This window comes from Arachis ipaensis, chromosome B7 (assembly GCF_059453495.1).
Source record: "Arachis ipaensis isolate K30076 ecotype BB chromosome B7, ASM5945349v1, whole genome shotgun sequence".
Lineage (NCBI taxonomy): Eukaryota > Viridiplantae > Streptophyta > Magnoliopsida > Fabales > Fabaceae > Arachis > Arachis ipaensis.
The window spans coordinates 2,885,818-2,912,122 of NC_142442.1; the positions used below are offsets into that span (position 1 = coordinate 2,885,818).

At 33.7% G+C, this 26,305-nt stretch overlaps 6 protein-coding genes across 6 annotated transcripts; 3 read left to right on the top strand and 3 right to left on the bottom strand.

Annotated features, from left to right (window-relative positions):
- On the top strand, positions 1-2,748 carry VTC2 (GDP-L-galactose phosphorylase 1). Its single transcript, XM_016310675.3, has 7 exons — positions 1-291; positions 564-682; positions 857-916; positions 1,070-1,312; positions 1,413-1,598; positions 1,723-1,971; positions 2,053-2,748. The coding sequence occupies exons 1-7, from the start codon at positions 171-173 to the stop codon at positions 2,389-2,391; spliced, it is 1,317 nt and encodes a 438-aa protein (XP_016166161.1). The 5' UTR covers positions 1-170; the 3' UTR covers positions 2,392-2,748.
- Positions 2,749-5,475: 2,727 nt separating this feature from the next.
- Positions 5,476-6,391, top strand: LOC107606550 (uncharacterized). The gene has a single exon (XM_088492569.1). It carries the CDS (start codon positions 5,479-5,481, stop codon positions 6,103-6,105), a length of 627 nt encoding a protein of 208 aa, XP_088348695.1. The 5' UTR covers positions 5,476-5,478; the 3' UTR covers positions 6,106-6,391.
- A 741-nt stretch (positions 6,392-7,132) lies between these two features.
- On the bottom strand, positions 7,133-8,628 carry LOC107608756 (B-cell receptor-associated protein 31-like protein). Its single transcript, XM_016310481.3, has 2 exons — positions 8,282-8,628; positions 7,133-7,368 (listed from the first exon to the last, which is right to left on the bottom strand). Exons 1-2 carry the CDS (start codon positions 8,565-8,567, stop codon positions 7,265-7,267), a joined length of 390 nt encoding a protein of 129 aa, XP_016165967.1. The 5' UTR covers positions 8,568-8,628; the 3' UTR covers positions 7,133-7,264.
- Positions 8,629-9,989: 1,361 nt separating this feature from the next.
- AT-HF (HIS HF) lies at positions 9,990-15,352 on the top strand. Its single transcript, XM_088492570.1, has 19 exons — positions 9,990-10,285; positions 10,385-10,467; positions 10,551-10,645; positions 11,078-11,181; positions 11,379-11,548; positions 11,692-11,806; positions 12,077-12,132; positions 12,234-12,272; positions 12,361-12,459; positions 12,868-12,930; positions 13,016-13,078; positions 13,189-13,271; positions 13,382-13,490; positions 13,607-13,660; positions 13,862-13,949; positions 14,089-14,126; positions 14,358-14,463; positions 14,770-14,936; positions 15,077-15,352. Exons 1-19 carry the CDS (start codon positions 10,099-10,101, stop codon positions 15,134-15,136), a joined length of 1,779 nt encoding a protein of 592 aa, XP_088348696.1. The 5' UTR covers positions 9,990-10,098; the 3' UTR covers positions 15,137-15,352.
- A 966-nt stretch (positions 15,353-16,318) lies between these two features.
- On the bottom strand, positions 16,319-18,051 carry LOC107608754 (uncharacterized). Its single transcript, XM_088492571.1, has one exon. It carries the CDS (start codon positions 17,925-17,927, stop codon positions 16,356-16,358), a length of 1,572 nt encoding a protein of 523 aa, XP_088348697.1. The 5' UTR covers positions 17,928-18,051; the 3' UTR covers positions 16,319-16,355.
- Positions 18,052-18,919: 868 nt separating this feature from the next.
- Positions 18,920-24,759, bottom strand: LOC107608755 (Dihydrolipoamide succinyltransferase). Its single transcript, XM_088492573.1, has 15 exons — positions 24,583-24,759; positions 24,178-24,250; positions 23,975-24,052; positions 23,291-23,348; positions 23,158-23,185; positions 22,515-22,576; positions 21,931-22,005; positions 21,771-21,826; positions 21,611-21,655; positions 21,200-21,478; positions 21,003-21,097; positions 20,523-20,613; positions 20,326-20,436; positions 19,853-20,047; positions 18,920-19,420 (listed from the first exon to the last, which is right to left on the bottom strand). The coding sequence occupies exons 2-15, from the start codon at positions 24,226-24,228 to the stop codon at positions 19,229-19,231; spliced, it is 1,416 nt and encodes a 471-aa protein (XP_088348699.1). The 5' UTR covers positions 24,229-24,250; positions 24,583-24,759; the 3' UTR covers positions 18,920-19,228.
- Positions 24,760-26,305: the final 1,546 nt, after the last annotated feature.

The window sequence follows — 26,305 nt, forward strand, 5'->3', positions numbered from 1 at the left end:
TGCTTCTTTCTTTCTGCTACTTTTTCTTCTTTTCTTAAGCCTCTGCTAAGTTAACTTAAGCTGCAAATATAGTGAGATCTTTGTGTTCTTCTTCTTCTTGTTCTTGTTTGCTTTGTTTGGGGTGTTTTTTGTGAGTGAGAGAAAAGAAAAAAAAAAAAAAAGAAGAGAAGATGTTGAGAATTAAGAGGGTTCCTACTGTTGTTTCTAATTATCAAAAAGAGGAGGGTGGAGAGGCTACTCGCCCTGTTGGAGGATGCGGTCGTAACTGCCTCAAAAGCTGCTGCATTCAAGGTACTTGGAACTTGGAATTCTTCTATCATGCCTTCTTTTTGTTATTATTGTTTTATGTTTGTGGTACATGAATATAACATGTATTATTTTCTTTCTGGTTACTTGGTTAGAGTATATAACTTATGTTGTGTGTTTGGATCAGCTTAATATTATTTAAAGTAACTTATAATTTTGAAAAAAAAAAGTGCTTGTGATTTATTTAAAGCAACTTATAATTTCCTATGGGCTATGTTTGTGTTTGTGATTGATTTGTGTTTTCTGGTTTTGAGCAGAGGCAAAGCTTCCTTTGTATGCCTTCAAAAGGCTTGAGAAAGCTAAAGGGAAGGACTTGGCACTCCAAGAATGTGGGGAGCCACCTGTGTCCTTCTTGGATTCACTAATTCTTGGGGAGGTAATGGTGGAACTCTGAATTTCAGATCATGAAAAACTATTTACAATTACAAGTCTTCTTATGTAATTTAGTTCTTCAAGTTTCGTTTTTTGTTAAGATTTTTCCTATTTTTAAAGTCTTAGCATTTAGCAGCTTGTTTTTGTTCATTGAAATTTGGAAGTCATTTGATGGCAGTGGGAAGAACGTATGCAAAGAGGGCTTTTCCGGTATGATGTTACTGCCTGCGAAACCAAGGTCCAGATTGTTTCTTCCTTCTCTTAATTTATCTCTTATTTTGGGATCTGATGTTACCTGTTAGTCTTTTTAAGCTTCGAGAATTTAGAGTTTTAGATGCATAGATATGTATATGGGATTGGTTTTCATGTGTTCTGTGATTTTTCTGTATAGGTGATTCCGGGCGAGTACGGCTTCATTGCACAGCTGAACGAGGGACGCCACCTCAAGAAGAGGCCGACTGAGTTCCGTGTCGACAAGGTCCTGCAGCCTTTTGATCAGAACAAGTTCAACTTCACTAAAGTTGGCCAGGAAGAGCTCCTCTTCCAATTCGAGTCCAGCGACGATGGGGAAGTCCAGTTCTTTCCAAATGCTCCAATTGATGTTGACAATTCTCCTAGCCTTGTTGCTATCAATGTATGTTTTCTTAACCTATGCTCAATTTATGTCTTTGATGGTTAATTAAACTATATATATATGATAGACACTTTATATATGTGATGGTCTTTCTTAACAGGTGAGTCCTATTGAGTATGGGCATGTGCTACTGATTCCCCGGATTTTCGAGTGCTTGCCGCAAAGGATTGATCACGAGAGCTTCTTGCTTGCACTTCACATGGCAGCAGAAGCTGGAAATCCATATTTCCGTCTGGGTTACAACAGCTTGGGCGCTTTCGCCACTATTAACCATCTTCATTTCCAGGTAACGGTTACTTATCGTCATAAGATTAGCATGACACCTTAGTAGTTATGTAGATTTGTTTACTGGAGATTACATATTCTGTCAGTATTGAATTGCAATTTGGTTTTTATTTTGAATTGTGCAGGCTTATTACTTGGCTGCACCCTTTCCAATTGAGAAGGCTCCAACCAAGAAAATTGCCAAATCGAACGCTGGCGTGAAGATCTCTGAACTCCTGAAGTATCCTGTTAGAGGTCTCGTCTTTGAGGGTGGTGATACACTGGAAGATTTGGCAAACATTGTTTCGGATGCTTGCATTTGCCTTCAGAACAACAACATACCTTACAATGTTCTTATTGCTGATTCTGGAAAACAAGTCTTTCTGTTGCCACAGGTACAAATCTTTCTCGATAATCACTCATCTTTCGAAAAAATATCCAAAATTTTCAGATTATTGATGCGATTAGACGAACAGTGTTATGCAGAGAAACAAGCTCTTGGAGAAGTGGATGCTGAGCTTCTTGACACTCAAGTGAACCCTGCCGTGTGGGAGATTAGCGGCCACATGGTTCTGAAGAGGAAGAAGGATTACGAAGAGGCATCCGAAGCCAATGCTTGGAGGCTTCTCGCAGAGGTCTCGCTTTCTGAGGCGAGGTTTGAAGAGGTCAATGCTCTTATCTTTGAAGCCATTGCCTCTTTTGAGTTGGAAGTCAAGGCTGAAACCTCCGAGGAGGAAGTCAATGCAGCGAAATCAAAGGCTCGTCCTGCCAAGGCCATGGTAGCTGGTACACAAGAATGCCTTGTTCTTCAGTAACAAGGTTTTCATTATTCATGTCAACAACAAACATTGCTACAATCATTCTTCTACCTTCTAGGTAGAAGCTACTTTTAAGTTTCATTATGTTGTGCCTTAATGAACCAAATAAGCAAGTATGCTATGTATGCAGGTTCTTGCTTTTATGTGGCTTTGTGTTGCTTTGTTATGCTTTGCGCCGTCTTTTGACTTCGTAATATGTAATAACTACTCTCATGTAGCCGTTTGATCCATGTAGTCGACCCTATCTACCTAGTGGGATAAGGCGATGTTGTTTCTGTAATAACTGCTCTCATGAGCTGAATGTTGACTTGTAAGTGCTCGTTGTGTAATGAAATTGCTTGACATGATGTATGAATATACCTAATTCTTCATTTCTTTGCCAGAAACCTGCCACATTTAGTTATAAAGCATGTATATATTGAGTATGTGCTGTATTTTTAGGACCATATTAGTGATTGTTCTTCTTTAGAATCTGGTTTGAGATGATGCCAGTTTTTCATTTTTCTTGATCTATTATTGTCATTTGATATTGCTGTTAAGTTCTAACATCAAGTTATGATCCTTCTAACACGTTTATGTGCTATCATCAAGTTATCAATTTGATCACATTTTGAGAATTATCCATATTATTAATTTATTATCATTTTTTCCCTTTTTGATCTCTCTGTAAATTTAGTTCTGATCCTTTGAAGTCCATCCACAAAAATGCTTCAACTATGGATTCTCAAGCACTGATATTATTCAAAGTTTAGGGTTTACAATCAAATTTGCATCTTTATAAAATAGAATTTAATTTTGATGCACTGTCAGTGTAAAGTAGTTTTACACATGTATTCAATTAACGGATGTGATTATATGACTTTGTAAAACGCTTTTATTACACCTAAAATATGTAAGACTTGAATCAACTTTCATTGGCTATTACACCTAAAAAGAGTAGGGGTGAGCACGGGTAGCGGGTACCCGATTACCCATCCGAATCCGAACCAAACTAATTAAATTAGTTCTGAAATCAATGGGTAATCGGATCCAATCCGAACCAAACTGATGGTTTTTGTTAGTGATTGGTTCGAGTATTGGTTTTGGGGGTGCGGAACCCGAACCAACCCACAAATCCGATCATATATTAATTAAATAAAAAAATAAAAAAATATATATGGCTTTTTTATTAGACAATGATTATTCATTATTAATATGTTTTGATTTTAATGAGTTTAGTTTTTAATATATTTGGTGTTTAACATGTTTGGATTATTTCTATTAATGTTACATGTTTATTGTACTTGTTGAATTTTTAAAATAAAAATTTAGTTTTTTTTCATGAATTTCAAAGTTATCGAGCACCTAATTATCCGAAACAATCCGTTCTTAATCGGTTTGATTTGGTTTGGATACATGTACAAAAAAATGCAAATCTGAACCAAACCGAACCAATTATATTTTGATTGGTTCGATTCTAATTTTATCATAAACACGAACCAACTGACCCGTGCTCACCCCTAAAAAAGAGAACTTCTAGATGATTTGCACATAAAATTTTTGTACAAGCTTTTTAGGTCTCATTCTAAAATATTCACTAAAACCAAATCAAGATTAACCATACTTTTGCTTTCTTTAAGATAGGACAAAAATATAGAGTCAATATCACATGAGACAACATAGTTGTGCAAATGCCAAATAGGATACTATCTATAATGAATGTTCTAGAGATCATTATCTTAAGGCATGCATTGCCATTTCATGTGTGTTACTATAACCATCCCATGCTTATAGTTCATGCATTGACATTCATGACACAGCTTTAGCATCATGCCAATGCAAAAAGCCTTAACTACCCTTGTAAGATGCCTTGTTTTGAGGATCCATCAACACAAAAGTAGTCTTAAAGCTGCTATACACGCTTTTAATTAATGCAATCCAAGCATACAACAATCATATGACAAGAATGAAAATGATGTGTTAGGACAACGATTTTCTTAATGTGTTATGAATAGCATAAAGCTAACCTCTCCATGATTTTCATTCTTTCACCCATTCTTTGTACACCTTTATGTATTATTTGAAGTTATATAGTCTAAATCTACCAAAAAAATCAACTGCCTATATGAAATATATATTAAAATATTAAATTTATTAAAAACAAATTAAATAACACATGTATTTATATACTAATTTTTTGTGTGTACATAATATTTTTGTTAATAGCTATTTATGAACATAGTTCAATTAACGAGTCAATTTTTTTCGGTCAACATCAATTAACTTTTTTTAAATTCTAAATTATGAATAATAAATTTTAAATTTTAAATTTTAAATTCTAAATCCTAAATTTTCTAAAAATTGAGGGTTAAGAAAATAATGTTACAACAAATAAAAAATTTAGCTAATATTGGTTACTTAAAAGTTAGTTCCATGTATTTTTTCTAACAACAAAATTTTATATCAACATGTAAGATCAATGAAAACCACTATATAGATCAAACGACACTAAAATATTATAACAAATATAATAATACAACTATGATTTTTTATCTTTTTTTTTTTAAACCGAGCCAACGAGTTATAGTTCAAATGGCATAATCTCTTCATAGTCACCTAGAGGTTGCGAGTTCGAGTTTTACTCCAATGGAGTATCTGTGCAATGTGTACAATGGGGGTCGATTCAGATCAGATGTTTATTACTCCTAGTACCTGGATGGTCTGGATAGTATGAGTGTATTGTGTTTGAGAAATTAGTAGTATTTTATCCTAAATGTTCATTTTTTAACTCATATTAGGCCAAATAAATAGTCCATTATACACATCGTACAAATACTCCATTGACTTGCTAGCGGGATTCAATGTAATAATATAATCCAAACATAAATTGATGATGAAATCATGTTTGTTAGTCAATTGATGTAACATTGTAACTCCAAGACACACCGTCCACCGCCCAATGCATGAGACAATGCTAGTCTTCCATGCAAGAAAAAACATGTGATCCCACATTGTTAGACAAGCAACTAAGTTGTCATTACCTATGAAATAAACCTATAAATACACCTTCCAAATCCTAACCTCAATGCCAATAAATTCTTGAACATGAATCCCAAATCAAAGTCTTTAGCCCTTCTCACATTGATGCTTCTATTACTAACCAAAATAGAGGCAAACACAAAACCAAAAGAAGTGAACAATGAACAAGTTACCAAAATGTCATCAACACCAAACCAATTGCCACCCATCACCAACTGCCAACAACGGCCGTGGGTGTGTAGTGCGGGTGAGTTTCCTCCAAGACTTTTTTGTTGCCAAAATACTTGTGTCGATGTGAGTTCCGACATAGACAACTGCGGTTTATGTGGTATAAGATGTAGATTTAACTACCAATGTTGTAACCGGTTGTGTCTAAACACAAATATAAGTCCATTTAATTGTGGTCGATGTGGTAACATATGTCCTTTTGGAACTTTTTGCATTAATGGTTTGTGTACAACTATTCAACAACCGGTCCCCGGGCCACCTGTCACACCTATTTTGCCGCCGGCGCCGGTGACACCAATATTTCCTTCTCCGCCACTAAGTATTCCACCATTGATGCCGCCGGTGAAACCAATAATATCGCCTCCTCCGCCTCAAATTTCGCCATTGCCATTGCCATTGCCGCCGCCAGTGTTGCCTCCTGAGCAAAATTCACCACTATCACAACCACCAATATTTTCTCCATAGCCAAAAAAAAAAAAAAAAATTAAATCTACCTAAAATTCTCATTTGGCCACCTACAATAATATTATGAGTGGTATCTATAATTATTTGTCCCTATAGTATCACAAGTTTATGGTTATGCCATTTTCCCTATTGTTTTTAGATTTGATGAAGTGTTGTGCTATGAATCTTGTTGGTCAAGAATCATGATGAAGCATTATTATTGTTTTTAATTGGCTATTGTATGCTTATATATATTGGTGGAAAAATAATATTGAATTTGTTATACTATTGAGTGTATATGAGCTTGATCTTGGTGGCTATAATGTGGTTTAATTAATATATAATTATGGGAAAGTATACGGAACTAACTCCAAACCAACCAAGAATGGAACAACTTAATTAATTATAAATATAGTAATTAGTTTTATTTATTTATGATTTAAAATATTGGTTATTAAATGTTTCACCATATTCAAATTAGGAGGAGATACGTTCAGTATTATTGCAACATGAATCACGGAAATTGATTCAATTAGCTTCCGTCTCTTCACCCTCCTTCTCTTTCCAAATGCTTAAAATATGATAAATCAGAAAACTGATTCAGAACCATTCAATTTACAAAGAAAATAAACATCCTAATGTTTAGTATAAACACCATCCACGTAGAGGTTTTGAATTCACCCAAAAATATTTGGCTGATTTTTTGCTGGAACCATATTGGTTTCTAACATTATTGAATTGGGTAATGCTAGGTAGACAAAAAAAACAGCCAGAACTTATCTTATTTAGCATTAATTAATTATCGCAACAATTAATAAATGCTAAATAAGGTAAGTTATGGCTGTTTTTAACTTATTTTCTTTGATTACCAAATATTTCCGTATTGAATTATTAATGGTGTCTTAAGATTGAGACTCTTCAAGTAGTAAGCAATATGAATATGGGAGCGCATACATTACTAAACTAAATCTTCTAATTTGAAACTTATTCATATACACTAGATTCTAAAAGTAAAATAAATCAAATTATTATTAACTACGAACACCAATGGGACATAATTATATACACTTATCAAACTGAAATTCAATTATGAAATTTTTGAACATTCATTCAAGGGAACATGATACATCTTCAAATAAACTTTAATATATAATTTATGGCCTTCTCTCCCTTCTCATAATTATTTAAGCTTCTTGGCTGTTTCCAAATTCTTTCTTAGTGAAAAAATCTCTCTTGTATAGTAGTGTTGCCTATCTATCACCAATCCAAGGAATAGAGAGAATCCTGCCCAAAAATAATCCTCATTTTAACATATGATTTCATGATATATTCATAATGTATTATGTTATCATGTAATAATAATATACCAATTAAGGAGAAGCTTAATAACATATATATGAAGCCTCTTCAAACAATCCAATGTTATTCTATTGGTGGCATATCAAAATTCTTTTTCTTGCCAAGAACCATGTCTATGGCATAATTTAGGTCAAACAAATTTTTTAATACATATAAAATCATTGATTTATATTTTATGGTTGTGATCCCTCTATTTTTTTACTGTTTTGGTAAAAAGGGAAAAAAATTCCACAATTAAGTGAAATAAATTAAATCTCTACTTATCTCATTATCATGTATATAGATTAAATAAGGGTTAAGTACGATTTTAGTTCTCAAGGTAGGGGCTAAAAATTGTTTTCATCCCTAACTTTTTTTGCTTACAAAATCGTTCCTAAGATTTAACTTAGTTTTAAAATCGTTTATTTTACCAAAAATCAAGTTAAACCTTATGGACGATTTTGTAAGCAAAAAAAGTTAGGGACGAAAAAAATTTTCAACCCCTAAAAACTAAAATCGTACTTAACCCATTAAATAATTTACATTTACGGTTTAAAATATGAGTACCTATCTCCAATAAAACTTTTACCTACTTTTGAGACATTTTGATCCGTGACCAATATTTTCTTTTTTATAAGGACAGAAATCATTAAATTATTAATTTTAAAGGTCTAAAAAGCTATTTAACCATAGTATTTTCTTTTAAAAAAAATGAGAGAAATTTATGAGATTTAATTTAAACCTCCCAAGTGTACCTTTAAGAAACTAATTAAGCAGATATCAATACACATATACAAACATTATTAGAAGGCAAAAAATTAAATTAAAGAAATAATATTTTTCAGGAAATTTAATTTACCCATGAGAGATGCTTCAAGGAGTCTATGTGCCATTAGAACTTCATCAGTTGGATTAATTAATCCACCACTCTCACTTGAACGCTTTTGGATTTTGGTTATGGTATAAATGGTGGATCCAAAAACAACAAACATTGTTGTTGCCACTGTTTTTGTGACCAATGGACCTCTTCCTTGTTTCAAGAGATCAAGCCCTTTGATCACTAATTTTCTTATTGGATTTGCAAAAGATAGAATCAATATGAATGCCATTTCAATCATCACAAGTGCAAACAAAAGATGAATCATCTTTGCTTAGGAACTTGTTTGGATATGTTAGTGTTGATTCTATGAAATGAAAATGCTTCTCATTTTCCCCTTCTTTTCTTTTGTACTTAGTTTTTTATATGATGGATGATTTTGGAGACTTAAGAGGTTAAGCAAAGAATTATACTGTGCGTTATTTCTTCCATGAGAATAGCTTTGAATATGAGGAATCAATGGTAACAAGCTTGATGAGAATAAAATTGAATATGACCCTCAAGATTGGTTTTCTTTTCTCTTTTATTACCTTACCTAGTTACCTTGATTATCCAAGGACAATGGTGTTTTTTGGTTGCCCACGGTATACCCCAACCCGATAGGTCAAGGACTAATTCGTCGCGGATCGGAGCTCCATTTAAGGGTCTACTGCTGGCTAATGGGTTGCTGCATGCACAAGGCAGAATTCAAACCCCCGACACTTGCTTAAGCGGACGAGTGAGCTGACCACTTAGAAAATGGTGTTTTTAATTAAGCACAATGGTGTTTGATAACTTTACATGTTGGCTTTCAATTAAGCAAAGAGTATAAAATATAATAGTTAATTTATTGTTTTGATTAATCTTTTGTATTCCTTTCCAACATATTCTTCAACCTATCACTCATTATTATTATTATTATTAGATAACACAATAAACTTGAGTACTTAATAAATTTTATGAGCATACTTGAAAAATAATTAAATTTTTTGAAACTTATTAAAAGTAAATGTAATTAATTATTTTTTATGTTTATATAAATTCTAGCCTAAAATAAAAACAAATGATTTTAGATTAATATTTTAAAAAAGTAGAGAAAATAAAGCTTGAGACTAAAATTACTAAAATGATATTTTTTAATAAAATATTATTATTTGTTAATTCCGTCTTTTGCAATTTGCATCCAATCTATTGGTGAGTAGCAAATCATTAAATAGAATTTAAATCTGAGTTGGATTAATTTTTGACATGTCAAACTAAAAGATATCATAAAAAATATAAAATAAAATAAAATAAAATATTTTAAATTTAAAAAAAAAAGATATTATCAATTATGCCACTCTTTTTTGTTTTTATATATATATATATATATATATATATATAGTTTGTTTGAATATTATTAATTGTAAAAATATCTTTTTTTTAGTGTGTTTTGTAAAAGTTTAATAATAAAAATATAAATACTAAAAATATTAAAAAATATTTTTTGTGAAAGTTATAATTTAGATTTTTTTTTAAAAAATTATTTAAAAAAATTATTTTTAATATAATAAATAAATAAATAATATTTTATATTATTATATCTAAACATAATTATTAAATAAAAAATATTTTTATATAAATATTAGAACATAAAATTATTTTTATTTTTTTTAAAAAATAATTAAAAAAATATTTTTGTAAAAGTTGAACAGCAGATCTATAGGCTTACAAAAGAAAAACGACGGCGTTTGGTTTGAGTAAGAGAGAATCAGAGGAAGAACAGAGAAAGAGTGATACAGTGTGTGTGCGTCAGAGTCAGCAAGCTCCAACACCCAGAAATGGAGTCGCCGCCATTCCATTTCTACTCTGCTTCGCGACCCACCATCTCTCTCCCTTCATATTCTTCTTCTTCATTCCTTTTTCTTCATAAAAATCCTTCATTCATAAAAACCTCACGTTCCACCAACGTCAGCTACTCAAGAAGCTTCTCTGTTCGTGCTTCTTCTTCTTCTACCAGTGATTCTGGTCTGCTCTCTCTCTTTTCATGGATACCCTTTTTGAGATTTATGTAAAATTTTCAATTTTTATTATCATTACCGTTCTGACTTTTGTTCTGTGGTGCAGTGGTGACTCTGCTTGATTATGGGGCTGGCAATGTTCGAAGTGTTAGGAATGCTATCAAGCACCTTGGTTTTGATATCAAAGATGTAAAATTTTTATGCCATTTCTTAATGGGGTTGCTTTCAGAAGAGGAAAAAAAAAGATAACTTTTTGTTGTTGTTAATGTTAGGTGCAAACTCCAGAAGACATTTTGAATGCAAGCCGGCTTATATTTCCTGGTGTTGGAGCATTCGGCAATGCCATGGATGTCTTGAACAAGACAGGGTATTGTTTTCTCTGTTCCTTTTATTTTAATTTTGTTATATTTTGTCTGATCAAGTAGTATGATTCTACTATGCTTGTAGCTGGATTGATTGTTTGCTAGTTAAAGTAGTTGAATTCTGTGGTAACAATTTGGTTATTCATTGTCTTCTGTTGGATTAAGAATTTAAGTTTGTCTGCATTAGCACCATGAGCTAACTGCCTATGCAAAAAGAAGTTATGTAGTGGGGTTTACAGATGAAATGATGAACTAATTCCTAAGAGGATGAGGTTAAAGATTTTGAGGGTATACAAGTAGGAAATACGGAAACTCCCAAATTTGGAATTAGCTTAGATTTTTAGCGCTTGCACCCTAAAGTCTATCTTCTCATTTAGGTCAAAATTTCCAAATTTTCTTTCTAGTGTCAACCATCAACTGATAACATGTTTCTGCAGAATGGCTGAAGCACTGTGTGCATATATCGAAAAGGATCGCCCATTTTTAGGGATTTGTCTTGGACTTCAACTACTTTTTGAATCCAGTGAGGAGAATGGACCAGGTCAGCTATAAATCTCTCAGTTGATTTTTTGTTTTTAATTTTAATGTGGTCTGATCATAAAAGGAGAGAATTATGGGAGGCAATGTTAATAGATATTACACAGAAAGCTAGCTTTCTGGATACTGCAAAAGGCAATTTGCCTTTATTTTCAATAATCTTAGTGAAATAGGGAACTGACAACTCTACGTGTGACTCAGTAAAGGGTCTTGGCCTGATCCCTGGAACTGTTGGGCGATTTGATTCATCAAATGGTTTTAGAGTCCCGCATATTGGCTGGAATGCTTTACACATTACAAAGGACTCGGGAATTTTGGATGATGTTGGAAAACGCCATGTATATTTTGTGCACTCTTACCGTGCCATGCCTGTATGTTATGCTTTCCTTTACAATCTCCATTTCATGATTTTCGACTATTACTTATTGGTGGGGGAAAAAGAAAGAAAAGAAAAGGAACAAAAAGAAGATTTGTGAGTGTTTTAAGTAAACACAGTTATCTTATTCTGTTTCAGTCTGATAACAACAAAGAATGGGTCTCCTCCACCTGCAACTATGGTGATACATTTATAGCATCTATTAGACGAGGAAATGTGCATGCAGTTCAATTCCATCCAGAAAAGAGTGGAGGTAAGTTTTATCTAGTATTTTTTGATCTTCTAGTCTTCAGCTGCTCTTTGTGAAGTTTTTAGTATACTATATGCATTAATATTCTTTCGGGGAAAATAGAGTAGTCATGTTTGTGGCGCGTGTGTGTGTGTGTGTTTCTAGCAATCTTTTGTTGGAATTAGAAGAGTATTGTTTTTAAAATTTATGGGGGAAAAATTCTAAACATTTTCCATTGGAATTTTTTCATGAGCTGTCTTAATTCTCTACTAATTCCTCAAAATGAATTTTCAGATGTTGGTCTTTCTATTTTGAGGAGATTTTTGTATCCAAAGTCGCAAATGACAAAGGTGACCTTCGTACAACTCTTGATACTCATTTTTTGTATCTGTTAATACTGTTATTGTGACCTATGGTAAGCTAATCATTTATAATATTCATTTGAAGTCAGAAGCCTGGTGAAGGGAAAGCCTCAAAACTTGCACAAAGGGTAATTTCATGAAAATTCTTTTCAAGTATGTTTTTGCTTGGGTGTCATTTGTTATTTTGGTTTGCTAACAAATCATTGCCTTGTTAAGGTGATTGCTTGTCTCGATGTGAGGGCAAATGATAAGGGAGACCTTGTTGTAACCAAAGGAGACCAGTATGATGTAAGAGAAAACACAAATGAGAAGGAGGTATGCTAGATAATATACATTTTCTAATAATTGTTATAACTTATGACATTGTTTCTATATAATTCATAAAAAAGAAAACCAGTTATAAACTTCAATCAATTATTCAAATAATCTATTTATTGTGCTGACGCAAAGACACGGCTAATTGTTGGCCTTTCATTGAATTGCTTATGAGTATAGTCTTGAAGTCAAACCTCTTGCGTAGTTGTATATCTGTTTCTTTTCTTGGTATATCTATATTTGAGATAGGAGCATAACTTGTGCGTCATTCTAAACAAAAAAGATAGGAGCATCTTCTACAAAATCAATTCAAGTGCTCTTAAATTTTCTGCAGTCAGCATCTGGATTTTCTTCTCATTTGGGAATAAGATTATTTTCATTACCTAACAACGATCTTTGTAATATTAGGTGAGGAATCTTGGAAAGCCAGTTGAGCTTGCTAGACAGTACTATTTAGATGGTGCTGATGAGGTATGCCTTTTACCTTTCCATTCAATACACGTATTATGAAGAATTTTGTTTCTAATTGAATCCCTCCCTCACCCTTTAATTGCAGGTTAGCTTCCTAAATATTACTGGTTTTCGTGACTTCCCTCTTGGCGACTTGCCAATGTTGCAGGTTTGTGAAATGCAAAAAAAAAAAAAAAATGAACATTTTCAATGAGTTTGTTTCAAATTGTAGTTTATCCAACATCCACAATGTATTTTCATGCTTGTCATGCTTCATAGGTATTGAAATACACATCAGAAAATGTTTTTGTACCCTTGACAGTTGGGGGTGGGATTAGAGATTTTACAGATGCGAATGGCAGGTATGTTTAGTAGTCAATATGGTGTTTATACTTTCGAGTTTCAAGCTATAGATTTCCTTTTGATTTTAAATTATCAATTAAGATTTTCATCATAATAATTGTTCTCTTAGGCACTACACTAGTTTGCAAGTTGCTTCAGAATATTTTAGGTCCGGAGCTGATAAGATATCCATTGGAAGTGACGCAGTTTATGCTGCAGAAGAATATCTGAGAACTGGAGTATGGAATTCAACCCATTAATTTTTTCTAATAATATGTGCTTACACACTTACACACGCGCACACAGACATTGATAGTTTGCGTTGACCTCTTATATGGTGTTTGTGGTCTTTTAGGTGAAAACTGGAAAGACCAGCTTAGAGCAGATTTCCAGAGTTTACGGAAATCAGGTAAGTCAACATCTGGTAGTTGATATATGCATGTCTTACATTCTCTTTTGATCTCATCCTTGTAAGATAACGAGTTCTTCTCTTTATTGTAGGTATGATAGATTAAGAACCTTTTGCCAAAGTGATATTCCTCAGTGAGTGAGTATGATGCATGTATAGAGATAATTGGGTATAATGTAATGGTCAATTTTCACCGTGCAGGCAGTGGTGGTTAGTATCGATCCTCGTAGGGTGTATGTAAAGAATCCCACAGATGTTCAGTTCAAGACTATAAGGGTGTCAAATCGAGGTAAACATTCTTTTTCCCTCCTATTTTCTATTTTGTGATGTACATCTCTGATCTTCTATATACATCCATAATCTCAGAAACATCCATCTTATAGTGAAGAGATATTAAGTGTTTGAATCCCTTTTTATGTTGATTTTAGGTCCAAATGGAGAGGAATATGCCTGGTATCAGTGTACAGTAAGCCTTGTTATCTCATTTAATATTTCCGGTTTTTTTTCTCAATAAATGATATTCGCTTTGAATTATTAAACTTGTTGAGTAAACTAGCCATCTTGTCATGAGATTGTAATTTATAGAGATCTTGAAACATCATTAAAGGGAAAGAATGTTGATGAAATCATTTGATTTTTTCATCCCAAGGTATCATTGTCCTCCTCGTTCTTAATACTTACTTTTGTTTGTGCAAAGGTAAATGGAGGGCGAGAAGGCCGGCCGATAGGTGCTTATGAGTTAGCGAAAGCAGTTGAAGAACTTGGTGCCGGAGAAATACTACTCAACTGCATAGACTGTGATGGTAAATCTAACTCTCTGTTTAATTGGTTCCTGCTGAATATTTTTTCTTTGGTTTGGTTTTTCTTTTTTTTCCCAGACTTTTTCGATAAATGGAAGTTGAGAAGTATAACCTATTTGGTTTGTTTTATTTAATTTTAAAAACAATGACTTTAGTTTACTTTTTCTTGTTCTTTGCCTTCTTCAGTTCTTCATTTTTTCCCAAAGTTATTAGCTTTTGGGATAAATTGATGATATATTTTAAGCCTAGTTATACACAAATTCTGCTTCCTGTCTTCTAATGTACTCTTCTCTTCTGTAAATGTTTCAGGTCAAGGAAAAGGATTTGATATAGATTTAGTTAAGTTGATCTCAGATGCTGTAAGTATCCCGGTGATCGCAAGTAGTGGTGCCGGTGCTGCTGAACACTTCTCTGAGGTGTTCGCGAAAACAAATGCTTCTGCTGCGCTTGCTGCCGGCATTTTTCACAGAAAGGAGGTACAGATTCCCTTGTTTATACGCGCTTCATGAACATTTATGGCCATTCATAATTTCAAACAACAATGACTGAATGTTTAGTCAAGCATGTTTATTCAGTCATAGAATTTGATCCTAGTTTATTTGCCATTTAATTACAGGTGCCTATTCAAACTGTAAAAGAGCATTTGTTGAAGGAAGGTATAGAAGTCCGAATCTGATCTTGTTTTTACAGGCACACATTTTTTAGATGTAGTTTGTACTAAGAAATTTGTTCTAATCTTTGCATCTCTCAGAAATCTTACAGACTTTTGTAAAATTTACCATACCTTTTTGGCTTTTTCTTTTCATGGTGACTTAGATTAAGGAATTTTCACCATCTTCTCTTCTATCTCTTGGACCTACCTTTTGCCTATTATTAATAAGGATTTGTGACATTTCTCTCTTGCATGTTATGATGTATGATGTTTACTTTTAAGTTTTAATAGCTATAATCTTCAATATGCAAAGCCACTTCCTGAGTTTCATGTCCAGCAATAATACCATATCCTATAAATGATAGTTTGGTTCATTAACATTCAAGAGTTAACTCCACTTAATGATTTGGTTTGTTTTGGATATAAATTCTTATCGATAAGGAAACAACCCAGTTAAAGTTAAAATAGAATGCACATATCAAACCACACAAACAATCTAGAGTTCATTTTTACAAATTGTTATTTAAAGTGAAGATCAATTGTTAATCACATAACAATTGCTCCATGCGCATGTGCTGTTCTCATGGGTGCGGTGCATGCGACCGAGATGTGGTCGTCGTCATATCTGTCCTCCCCTCCTCTTGGGATTGGCACCGGCAGCTCCGCCCTCCCCTACTTCGGGATTGGCACCGGCTGCTCGGCACATAGGGTTGGTGATAGATGCTACGTGGTTGATCCTCACATATGCTTATCTCAAAGATTAAGTTATGCATGTGTAAATATGAACTTAATTCATTCTGTGAAACACATCTAAGCCACAAAATATAGTATAACTAGCATATAACAAAATGAGTCGTCTCAAGGTTTATAAGTGGGGGGTTTTGTAGAAGATAGAGTCAAATATGGTAAAATTTTAGTTCAACTCGTGGATAACTTAATTGAAATTTTTTAATTAAGTTCGCTCACAAACTCAACTCTGAGCTATTAAACAAGCTTGGTTTGACTCACAAACCAATATTACCAGAGAATTTTAAATGATAAAATAGCAATATAATTGTAACAACTGAATCCATAAACATACCAATAAGTTATAGAATATTTACTCTCGAATCTAGATAAGCCTCCAATTTCTAATTAAAACTTGATTGGGAATATACAAGAGTGAAAAGTCTTAACCCAATTTCCAAGCCTGTCACTAGTCCTTCATTAAATAGCACCCACAAAAAGAACAAAAAGAGAACTCCTACATGTACTTATCAACATCAATAGGGTGAGACAAAGTACCTACAATAGTGCATGCATAATCTTCAACATCCAAAGGGTTGCATAAAGTTCCTTTAGCAAGTTTTACTCTCCCTTTTTCATCACTAAGCAAACCTGCAAAATCTCCAACCACATTTTTCATACGATCAATCTGAGAAGGTTCATCATCCTTGAAGTTCAACCTCATTCCATTGATCTCATCCTCTTTTTTCTCTTGATTCACCTTTGATGCTCGCCACCAGTTGAGGTACTCCAATGACACACAAGGCTTGTAAGATCTTGAAGGAACATAAAACAAAAAATTTTCCCTGCAATTTGAGTTCATAACAGCAAAATCTCCAGGAAGATGTTGATCGAAGCCGAATTGCATTGCAACCCGGTACGGCATATACTTCTCAATGCAACCTCCCAAACCAACAAGCTCATTTGCAAACAAACACTTCCCAAAGGACCTTAACTCGTCGATCGAGTTTGAAGCATCATGAACAAATTGCTCATTGTCCTTGTAAGGGGACACAAAACAACAATTTTTCAAATCAGCAGCATAAGGACGCCACTGGAAACTCCTTGCAAATTTCAAAGCTGACGAAATTGGGCAGCCATTAGCATTCGATATCACTCCATGCCACCTTGCAGCTCTAGGCTCCCCCGGCTTTAGTTCTATGGGACAATTTGATCCGAAAATCGAAAACCTTTCATTAGCCCATAGCTGCACAAGTTGGAATAGGCCTAGAGCCTTCACGGATTCACCCGAAGAAGAGGTTACTTGTTGCTTAAGCAACCTCAAACTCTCATAGATACCAGCTAGAACAGCAGGGGCCAGAGCCAATTTTGTCCCTCGAGCCAGGCGAATCGCAATTGGAAAGACACGCGTCGCAATTACCTCGTAGGGAAGCGAGGGAAACACGAATCTTGACAACCACAGGGAGAGAAAACCTACATGCTCAAGATCATGACTTTGTCCATCCTCCATAAAAAAATTCATCCATGTCCTTTGGTCTCTCCTTGATTTTCCACCATCCATTTCCCTCGAAAGCCGTAACATCTCGGCTTCCATCGCAACCAAATCGCCGGTGAGAGGAAGATTCACCGGCTCGCCAAGGACCGAAAATCCACCAAGAACCATGACATCTTCAAGGGTGATTGTGGCTTCACCCCATGGAAAAACAAAAGTATTTGTCTCTATACACCAATACTCAACAATTCCAAGAATCAAACTTTGATTACATTGAATCTTATACATAGAACTCAAAATAGCATCGCATATACCTGTTTGGTTCCACATGAATCCGTATTTTCCCGCCATAATTTCAATCCAATCGTTCCATTTTCTCTGAGGATTTTTCCACCCTTTGAACTGAACAGCTGGATGCACCTCTTCGCCGTTACGCGGCGGCGCAGAAACCGTTGGGAATCTTGTGGCTTCGCCGGTGTTCTTTGCACATGGCTTGAGGAAATTGGCCACTCTTACAGTGTTGTTTCCACCTTCATCAGCCATTGTTGTATTCAGAGACTCGAATATGCAGAATCTTATAGAATCTTCTATTACCATTTTGGTTTTCCCCTTTGTGAAATGAATAAAGAGGAACGCAATGATCAAGCAAAATAGCTCAGAAAATGATGAATGGTGTATCGAAGAAGTTATTGAGTCCAAAAAAGGAGGGATTTTTCAAAAAGAAAAGGGGTTATGGCGGCATGGCGTCTTCGATAATCTTTCGGATTAATAATTTAATACAATACAAATATCAATTTTTTATTTTTAACAAAATATTAAACGTAATTCCCTTTTTTTTTTTTCTTAAACCCTTTTATAAAAAATCAAGTTATTGTTGAATAGACACCAAATCTCAGTTTATAGCCAAACTTCAAAATTTTAAAAATAATATAATCGAATTTAATTCATACTTGTAATTAAATTTTAAAACTAATATAACTGAATTAGAACTATATTTATAATTAAATTTTGAATGAAAGATAAAAAATACAATGAATAGTTTTGTATATATAAAAATTTTGATTATATTGTTATGAAAATATTTTATTGTAATGCTATGAATAGTTTTAGGTGAAAACTCAAATATAGTTAATTTCATGTAAATTTATCAAGAAACAAAAAAGTTTTTTGTAACTATTTTTTTTTTTTAAATATAACATGGCTAAATTTAATATACTAATACATTAAAATTTGATTGATTCATGTCACTAGGGTATCAAACCAAATCATGTATTAAAATAGAATATGAAGTTTTAATAGGTAACAAGGATGCTCAATTGCTCATATTGCTTTCTTGCCAAGGATTTAGTTTTAATAGGTAAACGAAATCTCACATGATATTGCTTCTATGAAATTCATTTCACTATTTGAGGGAACACTAAATCATTTTGCATTCCTTTACTTGTATAAATATTACATTTAGTTGAAGGGAAAATATTTGACTTAAGTATATATCATCAAGACTTCAATCATTTTGCATTCCTTTACTTGCATTCCTCTATTGCTTCAAACAATCAAGATGCATAATGTGATCAATCTGAGAATTTCGATGAAGTGAAAAATGATTGTAGCAAAATCACATTATTAACTAGGGATAACCCGTACAATTAGTTCATGGTGGTTTTATATAATGAGACAAAAGCTATGATCCTCTTCTCATTGAATGAGAGGAATAGAGGGAAGAAAGAACACAAACCTGATGAATGAGCATCAGAGAGAATCTGGGACATATTCCTAAGGAGTTTTCTCAATACAAATGATAAATTATGGGCAGCCGCACAAACATGAGGGTAAATATTATGGTGTTTGCATTTTTTTAAATGTATTTAATTTTACTCCGACGAGTTTGAGACGCAATTTTATATGTCGAGCAGAAGCCTGCGAGGATCCTCCACGATATCCTTGATGCGTCGCAAGAAGAACACTGCCTCTCTTCCATCAATAATTCTATGGTCGTATGTTAGAGCAATGTACATCATAGGCCTTGGGACAACATTTCCTCCAACCACCATAGGACGGCTCACTATGGAATGCATGCCCAAGATTGCAGACTGCCAAAAATGGTTATTGCATGAGATTTCTATATAAGACATATACTTCATCAAATAAATTCCTCACAATATTAGGCATAATAATATTTTTTTTAAGAATAAACAACAATGATCTAAGTTTAACTAAACCAAAGGAATAATCAAGATTTGGCTTGGTAATTTTGAATAATATCGGTCCTGCTTTTAGAGCAAATTTTATCACGAGTTACAAGACAAAAAAAATGAGGCCCTTATCATTATATAAGGCATGAAATGCCCTTGGTTGCCCCTACTTTTTGCCATCAAACATAGGCGGGGGGGTCATTTGGGGAAGCAATCAATTTTAGTATCAATCATAGTTATAGGAACAACTTCAATATATATGTATAGAGATTGGCACGAAACAAAGAGACATAACAATTAATAACTGCTAGCGTAGTAAAACTTTCAAACCTGAGGAGGGTTAATGATAGGGGTACTCAAGAGGCTTCCATAAACACCACCATTAGATATTGTGAGTGTGCCTCCAGCCATCTCATCAATTGATAGAGTTCCATCATTTGCCTTCTTTGCAAAAGCATTGATCTGCTTCTCTATATCCGCAAAGTTCATCGTATCACAATTGCGGATAACTGGCACAACAAGACCCTGAGACAGCAAAAAGTAATATTAATTGTAGTTCAAACAAAACAGGCAAGGTGATAATTTTCGTAGCCAAGCAAAAAATTCAAATAGACAATATATACTTAATAAATTTAACTCAATAATCCAAACATTCAGTTAACCAGCCATAACAAAATGAATTAACAAGGCCCATTAGTAGAATGCAGTGAAGTTTCATACAAAATTGCAGCACATTCAACCACGAAGGTGTTTCTACATAATGAAACAAAGTAAAAGGAAAGGTTAAGGTAACTGATAACGACCTTTGGTGTACCAACAGCTATGCTGATATCTATGTAATCTCTGTATATGATATCATCCCCATCAATGACTGCATTTACAATTGGCTGATGTTGGAGAGCATTGACAGCAGCCTGATATAAAACCCATATATAAGTACGAGAGGATAGATGTCAAAAGCCCATATGCTTTTTACACCAAAAATCAGAAATTTACATACTTTGACAAACCCGGACATAAGTCCCAACTTGACTCCATGCTTTTCGACAAAAGCATCCTTGTAGTCAGCACGGAGTTTCATCAAGTTAGTCCTGCAATTAAAAGCAATCAATCAGGGAAGACAGAAAGTGGTAATCTAAAATGTAAGGCCATAACAAGCACAAACACCATCATTAATTGATATTCAAACAAATAAACAATCAAAATGTCGTACTATGTTAGGTCAACATAAGAATGAATTTCCCTCATCCTTTACAAATCCAATCAATGGCATGTCCCCACGGGTCCTATACTATCATATCAAAACTTACAAAGTGACTTAAATATAAATAGCATATGGGCTTTTGACACGGTGCACAAACTTTAACTCAAAAAGATGCATTGGTAAATAGTGGTACGGAATAATTATGCACACACAACAAATCTTAAAACCAAGGCAAAATTGAAAGCTTGCTATAATTTCAAAATCAACAGAACTTACATATCAACTTCATTGAATGTTGTCAACATGGCAAATGTGTTTTGGGAATCTTTCAAACGGGTAGCAACACGTTTACGAAGCCTTGTCATAGGAACCTTTGATAATGAATGAAACCATCAAGACAGCATACATAATTTTTAAACATAACCAGCTAGGCATATCAACATATGAATAACAAAACATTCAGAGTGACTCACTCGTCTTTCCCTTTCCTTAGGGGGAAGCTGTGGCTCAGTAGGAGAACTTTGTGCACCAGCAGGCCTCGCTGGAGCAGGGGGTGCTTTGGGTTTCTCTTTAGCAGGTGCTGGTTCAGCTTTAGGCGCTTTCTTCTCCTCACTGGTCTTTTGGGTTGGCTGAGGAGCAGCTTTCTCAGATGTAGTCTCGGATGGAGCAACATGAGTAGTAGCATCGGCAGACCTTGAAATAATTGCTATCTTGTTACCTGGCTCAACTGTATCTCCTTCATTGGCTAGAAGCTGCAAATCATTAAATAGAACCAAAAATGCCAATTTTAACGAGAGAGAAAATATTGCTTTATATCATTTTAAGTGAGAGTCATTTTAAGTGAGAGTCAGAAATAAAAACAATATAAATCTCTTTCACATTACCTTCACAATCACACCTGACTCCGGACTAGAAACGTCAATTGTCACCTAATTCAGGAATAATAGAAAATATATAGCATTAGTTATTTAGAAATAAAGAAAATTTGATCCACTAATAACCACCAAAATCATTAATGAAGATTTGCATATTTCCCCAAATAACCTTATCTGTTTCAATTTGAGCTATTGGTTCATCAACAGCAACCCTGTCACCAGGCCCTGTTCCCACCAAAACAGAACACATGGCGGTAAATTAACAAGAACTATTAAAAATAATTCGATCATGTCACCTATAATATAATACAAGAGGCAAGCTAGCATACTCTTCAAGAATTTTGCCAGGGTTCCATCAGCAATAGATTCAGCCAAAGGAGGGACCACAACATCAACATTATCTCCTTCATCACAAATATAAACAACATTAGATGTGGTAAAATAAGAGCATTCAAGAGAGGGGGGGGGGGGGAATAAAAGCAAAAGCAAAAAACATAACTGGATACTTAAAAAACAAAGCATTAAGACCTGCATTAAGAAACTCTTTCTTTCACAAAAAGGACCATGTTGGTCCTAGACATTAGATTCTCCCAAATTCCTTGAGATATGCCCAATTGACACAGTGCACAGAAACAAAACTACTCAGATGTTATATTAAGTAATGTACTTTAGGGTAAGAGAATAAGTGACTAATGAGTTCTGAAGAGTTGGGGGACTCTAGAATTGTTCCTAACCACTGCAATATAGTATTCACTAAATCAGTTCCATCATATCCCTCCCCCCCCCCCCCCCCCCCTTTTCCTCCTCCTCAAAAGAATACTCCTCTTTACAGGTGCAGTTACCCACCAAATAAAAGAAGCACAAACTATAGATGCAACTTAAATGAGAGAAACTGATAGTCACATAATCTTACCACTGTCTGATGAAAATGGACGCCTCCATGTTTGCATGGTAGCCTCTTGACAAAAAACCTCCCTACATAGCAACAAGTTAATCAGGACAGTTTCTATAACTATGAGAGGAAGGAAGCAGGGGAAAATAATCAAGTAGATGAACATTAAGATGTAAGACAAATACTTGAAACATGTTTTGGGAATAATAATCTGACATGCATGAACAACATACAATAAAGGGATGAATAAAACCAAGGAAAGCAAAGAAATTATTCCAGAGGCAGATTTACCATCACTCATAAGGAAAAATTAAGGCAATTTTGGTGTTGAAAAACAATGCCACACCTACATCTTACGGAAATATTTTTTAATTGTCATTTTTTCCTGTTCTAAAAAAGTTTGTTCTGATAGGAAACAGAAAAGTTTCAAATTATTTTTTTCATCCTAGCCTTTTTCCAAAAAGCATAAGAACGTTATTGATCTTCCAAAGGTTAATTGACTCGCCACCTTACATTTAGTCCCTGTAATAATCAAACCCTAAGTGCATGCCCAGTGTAGACTGCAGACTCATTTTTCTATTTCCGGCTTGACCTAATTTCCATCCACAAAATAGAATCTTAAAGCAATAATTAAAGCCTCTGACTAATAAATGAAGCCACTAACCTCATAGGTTTTACATTGACCCAGCACCCTGCAAAAGCAATAACATTGATGACACAAAATTTCAAATTTGAATAAATAATTTAAAATGACACCAGTTAAAGCATTTCCAAATATAAAATGCACCGAAACTTGCCAGGTGTCATGTGAGAGAAGTTCCGGACATTCCCATAATGTCCTGAATGAAATGAAACCTGTTCAACAAAATTAAAAATAACAGTAAGAACCATCCAAGGATATAACTAATGAGCAAACAAACAATTAAGGCTCCAGGTAATAATGATTGCCCGAAAACAAAAAATCCACATTCTGTGAAGGTAAAAATTGCACAAAGAACACACCTTATCAATAAAAGGTAAATCACTCTACAATTTTAGATTAGATGTTCAAAGAAATTTGTTTTGGGTAAAACTGTAAAAGTATAATTCAATCAATATAAGGGCAGATAGTAAAACATAACATTAATAATAAGACGTCCTACAAACTGAAGACGATTGATCAAAGAAATCAACACTTTGTAGTCTTTTAGTAAAATTCATGCTGGACAAAAATCATGCAGCTCAACTCAACAATAAAGGTATAAATCCACATGGAAATAGCAGACTTAACTGACTTTAATTCAGTAAGAACAAGTTTTCACCACACCTCATCAATATTGGACAACCATCTGTATATCCAATCATATTTTGGACAAAATTCAGAGAACACAGAAGAGAACCAATTTTACAGAGAAGCAACTATGATCTAATTCACAGTTCAAACTGTCCAAGAACCACAGAACAACACATGTACACGATTCTCAATATGAGGGACAAATTACCTCCTTTTCAACAATGGAGGAAACTCTGGCAGGAGCTGAGGAGCCAGAGCGGAATTTCCGCGCTGACTGGCTTAAAAGCTGAAAAAAAAAATCACATCAGGTTTCACTTAAAATATCAACAGATCAACTACCTTCGCATTTCACTCCATGTCTCCATTGAATTTGAAATTTCATCATAAGAGATTAGTAAGAGAAAAACTCACCATGGGATATGGGCTGCTAGAAGCAACCCTCCGCCTTATGACACCGAGCATGATTCCGCGGCAACTTTAAAACCTAATTTCACACGCACAAAAAGAAAAAAAAGCCAACAATTTCAACAAACATCATCAGGTGAGAAATCACTAGCCGTAACAGCAAATTCACGCAACAGATAATATCTTCGATCCAATTCGTTCCAGAGGAAATAACATGCGCCAGATTACGATGTATTTACGTATTCCAGATGTTCTAGATGTAGATTTAAAAAACTACTAACAATTTGAAACAGTAATAATAATAAATGTCGAAGAATAACACAAATGCGAATTCTCTGAGCAAGGAGAGAGAGAAAACGGAAAGTGCGTAACAGTAAGAAAAAGGTGAATAGAGAAAGGAAGAACCCTAACCGGAGTGAGAAACGCTGAGAGTGATTGGAAGATCGATCGATCGAGAGACAGAGAGAGAGAATAAAACGGTAACGGAAGCAGAGAGAAGATCGCCGCCAGCAAAGTGATGAACAAAAGAATTGTTTATTTCAGTTTTCTACCTTTTATTTTTATTATTTTTGTTAATCATTAATTAACAGTGTATTATTATTATTATTATTATTATTATTATTATTATTATTATTATTATTATTATTATTATTGTGCTTTGTCCAAAATTTGCATGACCCTAATTCTTCGGTATTGTCCTTAGTCGTCACCTATTTTCAAAGAGGGAAAAGTCAAGAATCGCGTGCTTTAATTACTAATCATCATTCTGTTATTTTTAATAGATACTTTACACATATAAATATAATATTTTTTTTCAATTAAATCTAACTAAATTAATCTAAGATGGACAAAAGAATCGTTCTCATTAGTATGATTTAATTGTTCACCCAAACTTTATTATTTTATTTAGTTAAACGTAATTTACAATAGAAGAGCACTGTTAGACATATAAACTTTTTTGGTATATCAATCTCGTCGTAGAAGTGACTTACATAATTCGCGCGTAAAATTTCGTTTTTCTTTATATTCCGTATTTTTTATTCTCTTCTTCCTTCTTCTTATTCTCATTTTTTTTTGCGTTTCTACTCTTTTTCTTTTTTGTTTCATCTTTATCGTTTTTTTTATTATTGTTGTTATTGCTGTATTTTTTTTTCTTTCTCTTTTTATTGATTTTGCAACATTATGTTTTTTTTTTCTTTGTTTGATTTTTTCTCAAAAAAAAATTATGAGAATATGAAATAAGAAAATGAAGAAGAAGAAACAGCAGAATGCAGAACTTATCAGCACACATACACCGAAAATTCTTAAACAATACATTCGAATATCTTTGTGTTACACCCAAATATCTCCGTGTTACACCCAAATTTGCTGCAAATACAGAAAAATATTTTCTCTAATACTGCATTTTTTTCTTCTTCTTTTTTTCTTATTTCTTTCTGGTTTAATTACTCTGCTAGTCCCTATAGTTTCGCGAAATTTTCAATTAGGTCCCTATACTTTTTTTCCTTTTAATTGAGTCCTTGCACCATTTTTTTTAATTGGGTCCCTACACTTTTTTTCCCTTTTATTTAGGTCCCTATACCAATTCTTTTTTTTTAAGTTGGGTCCCTATAAAATTAAGCCAATTACTACTAAGAGGGACTTAATTGGAAAAAAAAATAGTGCAGGGACCCAATTAAAAAGAAAAAAAGTATAGGGACCTAATTGAAAATTTCACAAAATTATAGGGACCAACAAAGTAATTAAACATTTCTTTCTTTTTTTTTTAGTTTAATGAATATAAGTTCATCCTCTTTCAAGTAATTTTGTAATATTATGTGTTTCTTCTTCTTTTTTGTTTGACTTTTTCGTTTTTGTTCTTGTTAAGAGAGTGAAACAAGAAGAAACTTGAGAATGTAAAACAAAAAGGAAAAGATGAATTAAAAAAAAAAAAGAAGAAATGGTGATGATGATGAAAAAAAAAAGAAGAAGTAGTAGCTGACGAGGAGGAGGAAGATGAAGGGTTTTGAATTATGCAGCACATATACATAAAAAATTCTTAAACAATACACTCGAATATCTTTGTGTTACACCCAAATATCTTCGTATTACACCTAAATTTACAGCAAATACAAAAAATATTTCTTCTAATGTT